General features: G+C 40.6%; 1 protein-coding gene across 1 annotated transcript in view; it reads left to right on the top strand.

Moving 5' to 3' along the window:
• GART (phosphoribosylglycinamide formyltransferase, phosphoribosylglycinamide synthetase, phosphoribosylaminoimidazole synthetase) overlaps positions 1-12,581 on the top strand; it is a 28,150-nt gene that overhangs the window by 2,572 nt on the left and 12,997 nt on the right. Inside the window, exons 2-11 of the mRNA XM_059064445.2 lie at positions 711-896; positions 3,341-3,436; positions 3,916-4,090; positions 5,361-5,472; positions 6,544-6,612; positions 7,498-7,623; positions 8,491-8,578; positions 9,140-9,225; positions 9,414-9,582; positions 11,908-12,139. Coding sequence (XP_058920428.1) covers positions 752-896; positions 3,341-3,436; positions 3,916-4,090; positions 5,361-5,472; positions 6,544-6,612; positions 7,498-7,623; positions 8,491-8,578; positions 9,140-9,225; positions 9,414-9,582; positions 11,908-12,139 — 1,298 coding nt within the window. The 5' untranslated portion in view covers positions 711-751. The remainder of the gene's footprint in view (positions 1-710; positions 897-3,340; positions 3,437-3,915; positions 4,091-5,360; positions 5,473-6,543; positions 6,613-7,497; positions 7,624-8,490; positions 8,579-9,139; positions 9,226-9,413; positions 9,583-11,907; positions 12,140-12,581) is intronic.

Here is a 12,581-nt window from a genome sequence, read left to right as displayed (position 1 = left end):
GCATGTGGGATCCTTCCGGACCAGGGCTCGAACCCATGTCCCCTGTACTGGCAGGTGGATTCTTAACCACTGCGCCACCAGGGAAGCCCTGGGCTCTAAAACATTTCTTTAAATTTATTGTAACTTTAAAGTCTATTATTTATAAGACTAAAGGTTTAAAAACAGTTATTTTCAATTTGGTGTCTAAATTTAAAACATTAAGATTCATTTTTGACTGAGATTTGATGATTTTTTAAATCTTCTAAAAGTGAAGCCCAGGGACTTCCCTGGTGGCCCAGTGGGTGGGAGTCTGCCCTCCCAATGCAGGGGGCCAGGATTTGATCCCTGTCCAGGTAGCTGGATCCCGTGTGCATGCCGCGGCTAGCCGACTGCATGCTGCAACTACAAGATTCCACATGCCACAACAAAGATCCCACGTGCCGCAGCTAAGACCCAGCACGGCCAAAATAAATAAATAAAAGTGAAGCCCAAAGAAGGGTGACTGTTCATAGATTTTGTTTTAATGAAATAAGGAGCTTTAAAGTACCGCTCTAATCCTTAAGAGTACACAGTCATATTTCTCAAATTATGAATCCTGTTTTTTCACAAATGAATTGCTGCAATAAAATGTTATTTGTTTGATTACAAATGACTACTTAAATCATGTTTAGATATCGTGGTTTCTAAAGTATATGTATTCTAAACTATCAACTGTGGTTTTCTTTCTGCAGCTTTCATTTTCCTGCTGAATTCCTGCTTTGCAGACTGAGCAATGGCAGCCCGAGTACTTGTAATTGGCAATGGAGGAAGGGAACATACTCTGGCCTGGAAACTTGCGCAGTCTAATCATGTCAAACAAGTGTTAGTTACCCCAGGAAATGCAGGCACTGCCTGCGCAGAAAAGATTTCGAACACTGGTAATCATTTTTTTGAAGTAAAAATGAACGATTGTAAATGATAAACTGTCACTCACATCTCTTCTTTATAAAGGTCAATTGCTGTTCAGATTTGAATGTTTTTTTTAACTCAGAAATTTATGTGGTAATTTGAATACTTGCCATATGTTGTAATTTAAGGTATCCTGTTGTTCAGAGTGTATCATTTTCTTACCTTAAATTATTTTAAACCTTATAAAACATGTCCACTGAAAAAGTTACAAAATGCCTAATATAGGTTAAAGGTGTTTGGGTGTATATTTTGAGGAATGCAAAATTCTGGCAATTCTTACTCCGTAATAGATCTCAGCCTTCATCTCTTCCGCTGGTAAATAGGAAAAGATGATCAGTTCTTATGCTGCATTAAATTCTTCAGTGACTTCTCGTAGTAGTTAGCGTAAACTCAAACTCCTGTCCTTACAAAACCCTCTGTGATCTGGTCTCTGCCTGCCTTTCCAGCCTGATCTTTTATAGCCCTTGTTTTCTTTTCACTGTGTTCTATCCATGCAGTCCTGCCAGTATCCCAAACAGAGCTGCCTTGGACTTTGTTCTCACTCCTAGCATGACTGGCTCCTCATCATTCAGGTCTCAACTTATGTTACCTTCTCAAAGAGGACTTTCCTAAAGTTTCTAAGTAAAGCATGCTCACCCCCCAATTCATTTGTTTTCAATCATGAACTATTATCTGTATCTTCTTTTACTTTTCTCTTGTCTGTCTCCTATCTTCATTTCCCTCCTAGAACATAAGCTCTAGAATGTAAACTGCATGAGGGCAAGGAAGTCGCATGTCTTTTTTAAAAAAATAAATTTATTTATTTATTTATTTATTTTTGGCTGCGATGGGTCTTCGTTGCTGTGTGTGGGCTTTCTCTAGTTGTGGCAAGCGGGGTCTACACTTCGTTGCGGTGAACGGGCTTCTCATTGCGGTGACTTCTCTTGTTGCAGAGCACAGGCTCTAGGTGCATGGGCTTCAGTCGTTGTGCCTTGCGGGCTCTAGAGCACAGGCTCAGCAGTTGTGGTGCATGGGCTTAGTTGCTCCGCGGCATGTGGGATCTTCCAGGACCAGGGCTCGAACCGGTGTCCCCTGCATTGGCAGGCGGATTCTTAACCCCTACGCCACCAGGGAAGTCCCATGTCTCCTGTCTCATTCTGCACTGTGTGCACTGTGCCTAGTACCCTACGTGGCACATAATATTTATGGAGAGAACACAGACCCAGCAAGCTACCAACTGGGAGAAGATAATTGTGTACATAGGAGCAAAAATAATAAGAAAAAGATAAATAAGAAAATATCTGCTTCCCTGGGATCTTAACTCTAGGAGTGAGGTATTGTATTTTTTTTCTTTTAAAGAAATGGCACATTTTATCTAGATGCAACTGATGTTATACAGACCAGCCCATGAAAATCTCCCAATATTGTCATGAGGCTGCTGTCACTTGTAGTGACAGGTTAGGTGTGTCATCTTCCCCTTGCCACCCTTGGCTGTGCTGAGGTAGTTGGCTCTGTTCAGCCCAGTTGTGTTTGCAGCTACTAACCCAGAGTGCATGGTACTCCATCCTTATCCCACTCAGGCAGTTCCTGTAGATTGAGAACTCTACCTTTTCTGCACTTAATCCCCTACACATCACAAATACCACATATGTACAGAGACTTCAGCCAGCTTAAGAATGGTGGCCCAAATAACAGTGAAGCAGAAGAGCGCCTATAGAACCTACTCAAGATTAATACATGGTTGATCCTACTACTACTTAGAACTCCCATCAAGAAAGAAAATTTACCTGGCTTGTACATTGGAGAAGTGAGCTAGGTCTTAAAAGTCATCCTTCAGTACTTAGCTTAAACGTCTTTGCACAGAGACCCTTTCTGGCTTAATCAGAAATAGCCTCCCAGTTTACCTCATATCAGATTTGCCTAATGGTTCACACTTTGCATTATTTTGCTTGGATATTTATAACTCAACATTCCCACAGTGAAATATAAGCATCTTAATTATAGGGACCCTGTTTGTGTTTACATCTTAACCTGGTGACTAGGACAGTATCTAGCATATAGCAGTTCTCAGTAAGTCTTGAATGAATGACATTTAAAAGACCAGTTTCTGAGTATATTCTCTGATACACTTTTTTGTTTACAATCAACACTAGCAACATGAACACCACAGTCAAGAAAGTACTGTATAGCTCTTGGAGAACTTACTCAGTTCTCTGTTACCACTGTAGTGACAACAAAACAGAGCACTGAGCTTTGTTGGTTAGCCTAATGTACTGTGCTTTGAATTTCTCATGGTGAAACTCTTCTGTACCAGTAAAAGAAAACCAACAATTAATAGGCATACCAAAGTATAGTACTTAGATTTCAGAAAGACAGTTAACTTAAAGAATGTTTTTATAAACAAGGTGGGTTTGTTTCTTTTTTCTTTTCACAGACATCTCAATCAGTGATCACACTGCCCTTGCACAGTTCTGCAAAGATGAGGAAATTGAATTTGTAGTTGTTGGACCAGAGGCACCTCTGGCTGCTGGTAAAGTTCATTTCTGTTTATTATTATGGTATACACTGTGCTAACAGGAGCTTGGAGATCATCTCATCTAATACATTTTACAGATGAGGGTTTCTAATATAATACACTGAAAAAGCTTTCACTCTCTTGAAATTTATGGATTCTAGGATTTCCCCACCCCCCCAGGCATCAGTAGTATGAATAATAAGACTAAATTTGAATGAGAGAACAAATTTGCAGCTGTGGGAAATATTTTGTTTTTATTCTGCTCTATTCTGGTGTCTACTTAATAATCCATATATTTGAATATCACACATGATTTTTGTTGGATTTGAATCATGTGTCGGTAGCATTTTGTTTATATCCTATAGAAAACATGAAAAACGTGGTTATTCTCTGCCATTTGCCTCATTTCAATGTATATTTAGCCTGATCCTAATTCTTCAGAATGAAAAGGCCCTTCAGAGAGCTGGGCTACGGCTGCTTGTTTCCATCCCTAGGAATTGTTGGGAGCCTGACATCTGCAGGAGTGCGGTGCTTTGGCCCTACAGCAGAAGCAGCTCAGTTAGAGTCCAGCAAGAGATTTGCCAAAGAGTTTATGGACCGACATGGAATCCCAACTGCACAGTGGAGAGCTTTCACCAAAGCTGAAGAAGCCTGCTGCTTCATTATGAGGTAAATAGAAGAAGTGAAGGGCACTTGTTATATGATATTTGAATATACGGGTCACTTTTATGTTACGAGTTTATAGTAAGATAATTCTAGGGGAAAACTCATAGGATGTAGATTGCCTTTTTCCAACATCAAAATAAAATGGGATTTACTCTTACGACCTTGCAGAAAGATAAATTTTTTTTTAAGATAAATTTTTTAATGTTTGTTGCTGAATAGTTTCTAGGGGAAAACAATACATTTGGTTCTATAGGCGTTCCCTCTTAGCCAAATTGACACAGTGACATCTTACCATATAAAGGATAGTGAGGAATCATCACGTGACCTTCTGCCACCACTGTTCAATCCTAAATCTTAGAATTAAACATCCTGTTCTCTAGTATATGGAGAACATTGAGCAATCAATGAATGTTGGTAGATACATGCCTTTGCCCCCTATTTTTGTTGACACTTTTCCTTTTTACCTGATGTTTTCTTTTTAGTTGGGTCAGTTTCATTTGTTTTTTCATCATCCTACATTGAATTTTTTATTTCCTAGTAGCCAGATAGCTTCCAAGTAACAATTTTGTTATTTACTTTGGGTAAGTCTCCTTCTAGATCTCCAGTTCTACTCAATAGAAGAAACTACCAACAACAGTTTCTTATGTGTACTTGGAGAAATGATCTGTGTATCCATGCTTATATTGGTCTTATACAGCTGCATCTTTTACTTGAAGGAGAGCATGATTCATTACTTTGTATTGTATCTTTTAATTTTTTTTTTTCTTTTGGCGGTATGCGGGCCTCTCACTGTTGTGGCCTCACCTGTTGCGGAGCACAGGCTCCGGACGCGCAGGCTCAGCGGCCATGGCTCACGGGCCCAGCCGCTCCGCAGCATGTGGGATCTTCCCGGACCGGGGCACAAACCTGTGTCCCCTGCATCGGCAGGCGGACTCTCAACCACTGCACCACCAGGGAAGCCCCACTTTGTATTGTATCTTAAAAGGTCATTCCATATTCATGCTATGCAACTGCTGTTTTCCCCCAAAGATTTTGCTTATATCATCTCATGATAAGTGAGAAAAGCAAAACTGTACCATATGACCACACCTATAAAGAATACATAGGGAAAAAGAAATCCTGGCAGGAAGTACATCCAAATGGTGTTAGCAGTTTATTTTTTTTTTCTGCTTTTCAGTTGTTGCTATATCGTATCATTACACAATCCCAAAGCATTTTAAACTTTTGAATCTTAAAGATTTATTGGACGTTGAAATTTACTGTGTCTTCACAGTGCAGACTTCCCCGCTTTGGTTGTGAAGGCCAGTGGTCTTGCAGCTGGGAAAGGGGTAGTTGTCGCAAAGAGTAAAGAAGAGGCCTGCAAAGCTGTACGGGAGATTATGCAGGTAAGTTGATCCCTCTTAAAAAGTTTATAATTTTCTAGTCACACCGGATAAATAAATACTCTTAAGCTTACAAATATTCCTCAAGGCAAGGACAACGTATAGCAAACACAGTTATTTTTCATAGTACTATGTATTATAATCCATCTCTATAAAACGGTTATTACACATCTACACTGATGGCTAAACAATGATTCTGTTCTTTGCAAGTAAGTTCTGTTTAGCATCCTTTGTTGTCTGCTCTGAAAGGTAGAAAGTCCTCAGACTACAGAACATATAAATAAATACTCAACAATCCATGAGGACAAAAAAAAGTATCCTTTGTGTCTCAGGTCTAAGAAAAGTGAAGCAATGAATTAATATACTTTGCTTTTATGATCCTTCTTGGTTGTTGTGGGTTTCTCCCCCTTGTGGAAATCTGTTTTCACAGACATTAGTATAATTATCGTAAGCAAACATAATTATAAGTCAGAAATAAGAGTTAAATATTGATGAAAACATCTGTTTTTCTGTTAACCTTATTTGAAACTGGAAAGCTGGATCCCCAGAAGGGTTTTAATGGTGTGTTCATCTCATCTGTACCAGTGCTAACTCTACATCATTGCAACTCTGAAAATAGGAAACATTTGGGCTTCCCTTGTGGCACAGTGGTTAAGAATCCAACTGCCAGTGCTGGGGACATGGGTTCGAGCCCTGGTCCAGGAAGATCCCACATGCCGCGGAGAAACTAAGCCCATGCGCCGCAGCTACTGAGCCTGCGCTCTAGAGCCTGCGAGCCACAACTACTGAAGCCCGCGCACCACAACAAAGAGTAGCCACCGCTCGGGGCAACCAGAGAAAAGCCTGCGCACACTAATGAAGACCCAATGCAGCCACAAATAAATAAATAAAATAAAATAAAAATAGGAAACATTCATATATATTCCTTTGCAGCTTTCAGAAAGAGAAAGAGAAATTATAATACTAGTGCATTGGTTCATAATACAAATGGTGCAAAATGACAACAGCCAATTAAGTAAATAATAAAAGCTTATAATTTATTTCTCTTTTTGTTTTGTTTTTATTGACAATAAGGATAAAGCTTTTGGAGAAGCTGGAGAAACAACTGTCATTGAGGAACTTCTTGAAGGAGAAGAGGTGTCTGTATGTATATTCATCTTTTGGACTTTTACAGAGTATAAGCTGTGTTATCTGACCTATGATCCCAAAAAAGGCTTGGTTTACTCTGGTCGCTTCATCCAAGAGCATAAACTGAGCAGTTACACAGAAATGTGTATACGTTTAGTATTTCAGATACTTCTTTTTTTTTAATATATAAACTTATTTATTTATTTTTGGCTGCGTTGGGTCTTTGTTGCTGCGTGGGCTTTTTGTAGTTGCTGAGAGCGGGGGCTATTCTTTGTTGCAGTGCACAGGCTTCTCATTGCGGTGGCTTCTCGTTGCAGAGCACGGGCTCTAGGTGTGCGGGCTTCAGTAGTTGTGGCACACAGCCTCAGTGATTGTGGCTCTCAGGCTCAGTTGTGGCTCGCGGGCCCTAGAGCGCAGGCTCAGTAGTTGTGGCACACGGGCTTAGTTTTCTCTGCAGCATGTGGGATCTTCCCAAAACAGGGCTCGAACCCGTGTCCCCTGCATTGGCAGGCAGATTCTTAACCACTGCACCACCAGGGAAGTCTGAAGAATTTATCTTCTTTTAATCATCCCCAGTGTAGCAGTAGGCAAATTGGACTTACATCACCCATTATTTAAACGGGGGAAGGTTGAAATTTTTTACTTTGAGAGTAGCTTGATTTCCGCCCCCCCTCCACCGACAACCTAACTCAAAAATTACAGATCCTTCAGAACAGAGTATACAGGATCTTTTGATTCTCGATCTAGGAAACTTAGGGTTATTTATGTTTTAAATCATTTTACTTTAAAAAAGAAAACTTCTTCTCTAATTAGACTTAAGGTACATATAGTTCTCCTTATTAAATTATTTTTTTACTTTTTGGCATTTAAGGTTAAGTGGACCGTTTGTTTTCTCTACAGTGTCTGTGCTTCACTGATGGAAAGACTGTGGCCCCCATGCCCCCAGCACAGGACCATAAGCGATTGCTGGAGGGAGATCAGGGGCCCAACACAGGGGGAATGGGAGCCTATTGTCCAGCACCTCAGGTACTTCCCAGAGGCTCAAATGAAGTTCAGTAGTCATTGTTTGGTCTTCTCAAAGAGCTCTTAGACACTTTTCTGGTTTTTCTTTCTGTAAATGATATTACTAATCAGCAAATTGGTTTTCCTGTTAAATGAAAAGTGTCTCTTCTGGTCTCACTCTAAAACTAACCTTTTCTAAAAGCCTTTGAGGAACTAACTTAAATATCCATTGAACAGATCCTTCTAGCCCCTCCTTATTCATCTTTGGATATCCAGGGCCCTATACATACGTGCTCAGTAAGAGTGGGTGTGGTGAATTGAGAACCAAGTCAGACTATCATTTGTTCTTCTAGTCTTTCTACTTCATAACGGATAGAGCATGTTTCCAAACAATTCCTTGAGAATGATTATGAAAAATATGCATTAAGCATATTATAAATAGATTAGCACTTCAGAAACTCCTCCATTTCCTTTCACTGCTGATAGTTATAATTGTTTGTGCAAATAATATAGCGCCTTTTCGATATTTTTCTTAACTAAGAAATTAAAAACCAAAAAGAGTTTACTTTAGACTTCATGTATTAAAACTACCATTTGGTAAAAGTGATTTTATTTGTATATATATTTTTTTAACTTTAAAAAAATTATTTGTTTGTTTATTTATTATTTTGGCTGCACTGGGTCTCAGTTGTAGCATGCGGACTCTTAGTTGCGGCATGCGTGTGCAATAATTTCTACAGTTAATTTATATTATAAACTCTAGATTCTCAATTTATAGGCTAATGAGGTATGCATAGAATATACTGTAAGTATACAAAGGAGCCTCAGTGTGGGCTAGGACTTTTTCAGTTTAATACCAGTTACATTTAAATATGTCTCTATGTTCCCCAGGTTTCCAAGGATTTGTTGCTAAAAATTAAAAATACTATTCTTCAGAGGACAGTGGATGGCATGCAGCAGGAGGGTGTGCCATACACAGGTAAGCATATTGATGTCATTGTGGACATTATTTATAGAGTAAGTTTACACCATTTTCTTTTTTTATAAATTTATTTATTTATTTATTGTTTACTTTTAGCCGCGCTGGGTCTTTGTTGCTGCACGCGGCTTTCTCTAGTTGCTGCAAGCAGGGGCTACTCTTTGTTGCGGTGCGCGGGCTTCTCATTGCGGTGGCTTCTCTTGTTGCGGAGCTCAGGCTCTAGGTGCCCGGGCTTCAGTAGTTGTGGCACACAGGCTCAGTAGTTGTGGCTCGTGGGCTCTAGAGCGCAGACTCGGTAGATGTGGTGCATGGGCTTAGTTGCTCCACGGCATGCGGGATCTTCCCAGCAGGGCTCTAACTCGTGTCCCCTGCATTGGCAGGTGGATTCTTAACCACTGTGCCACCAGGGAAGCCCACCATTTTCTTTTTTGAATTGACCACTGTTATAACATTTGTTACAGTCATTCCAAAACTTTCAGTACTCTAAGTTTATATTCTGATTTTCATAGTCACAATACAATGTCTTCATTATAGATTTATTTTTTCCATTTTTTAACGAAGGTATCCTCTATGCTGGTATAATGCTGACCAAGGATGGCCCAAAAGTTCTGGAGTTTAATTGCCGTTTTGGTGATCCAGAGTGCCAAGTGAGTAATAAAGATAATAATATAAACTGTTACTTTGTAGAATATGTGTGCTGTTTTAATCTTAGGATTTATCAGCCTTGAAATAATTACCTTTGAGAAACATATGCAAATTCTGGTATCCTAGTGAATAAAATGTCTAAGGACAACTGAAATTCCTCTCAGTTGCCACGTTGATTATGTTTTTCCAGGTGATCCTCCCACTTCTTAAAAGTGACCTTTATGAAGTGATTCAGTCTACCTTAGACGGCCTGCTCTGCACCTCTCTGCCTGTTTGGCTTGACAACCACACTGCCGTAACTGTGGTCATGGCAAGTAAAGGTTACCCAGGAGGCCACACCAAGGGCGTAGAGGTAACAGGTGAGTATCAGAAGACAGAAGGTTGCGCTGCAAGGTAACAAGTGACCAGTACCACAGTAGGCCTTTGTCCCATTCAAAGTTGTGTTCGTTTTAAGGGTTTAGAGACATCTAACCTTTCAGGGGTTTTTAACATAACCATGTTGCTTGTTGGATATGGGTGTCCAGATATCAAAATTACTGTATTTAAAGAACTGCCGTCCATTTCTCTTCCTGCACAGTGAAGACTTAAGTGGGCCTAGCTAAGTTTCCAGAGAATCACCCAGTGCTGCCTTTCTTGTCCATCCTCCAAGAGCCAGGAAGATAATAGGAATGTATGAGAGTTGGAGGAACTTTAATATAAATTACATCAAGGAGAAAATTTCAGGGCTTGATCTCTGAATGATCACAAATTAACCCCCCAGTTTGTAGTACACCCCACGGTCACTTTGATGGCAGAATTAAAAGTTTCAGAAGTATAGCCTTCTCTTCTGTTTCTCGTTATAGGAGGTGAGGCATCTAGTTAAATGATGTCAGATAAAGCAATGTTTTAAAATGCTAAATAAGTTCCAGAACGATAAGGCCAAACACCAGACCTTTAAAATCCCTAGCAGGCTGTCATTTGGCCTCCCTTAATACCCCAATACTGTGTTTGATTCAAACACCCTATTTACTGTCTTACCCAGACAGTAAGTCCATTGCCCTGTGCATCCCACACATGGCGGCTGGGCAGTTAGGAGCTGATTGCCTTTTAAAATGAAGGGAAGGGGTAGAATCAAGATCTTTTGTATTGGTGACATTTCTCTAAGATTGGGGTGACAAGTGTCATAGTTATTTCTGACACCCCAATATTGGGTGTTACTGATGCCACCAGATACTTCAGTACCTGTGACTAAACGCCCCTATGTTATAAAAACACCTGGAGGCACTTCCCTTCTGATCCAGTTGGTAAGACTGTGCTCCCAATACAGGGGGCCCAGGTTCAATCCCTGGTCGGGGAACTAGATCCCGCACGCGTGCCGCAACTAAGAGCCTGCATGCTGCAACTAAGACCCAGAGCAGCCAAAATAAATAAATAATATATAAATATTTTGAAAAAGTAAAAATAAAAACACTTAGAGAAGACATGATATTATAAATCAACTACAATAAAAAATTGTTTTAAAGAAAATTTGATACAGCAAAAAAATAAACACCTAGGGAAGATGTGTATTAACAGATTACCAAATATGGTGCTAAAAGAGAAATGGAAAAGGACAAACTAGGGATATGAAAGTTTTTTGGGGGGGACTTCCCTGCTGGCACAGTGGTTAAGAATCCGCCTGCCAATGCAGGGGACATGTGTTCGAGCCCTGGTCTGGGAAGATCCCACATGCCACAGAGCAGCTAAGCCTGTGCACCACACTGTTGGGCCTGTGCTCTAGAGCCCATGAGCTTAGAGCCCATGCTCCGCAACAAGAGAAACCACCTCAAAGAGAAGCCCGTGCACCACAATAAAGAGTAGCCCCCACTCACTACAACTAGAGAAGGCCCACACACAGCAGCAAAGACCCAACTCAGCCAAAAATAATAAATAATAAGGAAAAAAAAGTTTTTAATTAAGAGGTTGTCTTTGTATAAACTGTCCATGTTGGTCATTTCAGAATTTAGAAAACACAGTCTAATAATATTTTAAATGTAAAATACATATGTGAGATCCTAAAACTAATTCAAAAGAAAATGAAGCCAGGGGACTTCCCTGGTGACACAGTAGTTAAGAATCCACCTGCCAGTGCAGGGGACACGGATTCAATCCCTGGTCCATGAAGATCCCACTTGCTGCGGAACTAAGCCCGTGCACCACAACTACCGAGCGTGTGCTCTAGAGCCTGCGAGCCACAACTACTGAAGCCTGCACACCCTAGAGCCTGTGCACCGCAACTACTGAGCTCACTCGCTGCAACTAGAGAAAGCCCGCACACAGCAACGAAGACCCAATGCAGCCAAAAGAAAAAATGAAGCCAGGGATTTTCTTTTAGGCTGAGCCCAAAACCTAATTTAAATCATTTGTCTTAAAATTTTACAATTGTTGTATTAGGGAAAAGATTAAGAATATGTTTTGCGTTGCAATGATCTTGTTGGACACAAGGTTTTAGTAACACAGTTGTCACCCTAGAGCAGAACAGACTGTTCTTAGGAGAAAGGCTGTATTTACTATTATATTACATTAATTCCTTTCTGATAGGAGTCTTGTGAAGATTCATTTAAGTGAAATAAATATTTTATTTAAAAAAAAAACTTCTGGAAATTATAAGCCACAGTGTAGAATATTATTACTGCAATTGATATGTCAAATATGCTCTCTTACAGGGTTTCCTGAGGCTCAAGCTTTAGGACTAGAGGTGTTCCAAGCAGGCACTGCCCTAAAAGATGGCAAAGTGGTGACTAACGGGGGTAGGGTCCTTACAGTAACGGCCATCCGGGAAAATCTCATCTCAGCCCTTGAAGGAGCCAAGAAAGGACTAGCTGCTATAAAGTTTGAGGGAGCCATTTATAGGAAGGACATTGGCTATCGTGCCATAGCTTTCCTCCAGCAGCCCAGGTAAACTTCTGACCAAGGTGATTATAGCACAGCTCCAGAACCGGCATAAATGGCGATGTAGAAAACTCTATTAACCCTGTACTAAGACATTCTGTATTCTTAATGCTATGAGATGGATCTGATTTTTTTATATATATATATAAATTTATTTATTTTCTTTTTGGCTGCATTGGGTCTTTGTTGCTGTGCGCGGGCTTTCTCTCGTCGCGGCGAGCGGGGGCTACTCTTCGTTGCGGTGCTCGGGCTTCTCATTACGGTGGCTTCTCTTGCTGCAGATCACATGCTGTAGGTGCGCAGGCTTCAGCAGTTGTAGCTTGCGGGTTCTAGAGTGCAGGCTCAGTAGTTGTGGCTCACAGGCTTAGGTGCTCTGTGGCATGTGGGATCTTCCCAGACCGGGGCTCGAACCCGTGTCCCCTGCATCGGCAGGTGGATTCTTAACCAT

The sequence above is a fragment of the Kogia breviceps genome, chromosome 5 (genome assembly GCF_026419965.1).
Source record: "Kogia breviceps isolate mKogBre1 chromosome 5, mKogBre1 haplotype 1, whole genome shotgun sequence".
In the NCBI taxonomy this organism is placed as follows: Eukaryota; Metazoa; Chordata; class Mammalia; order Artiodactyla; family Physeteridae; genus Kogia; species Kogia breviceps.
This window is presented reverse-complemented; position numbering and strand designations above follow the sequence as displayed.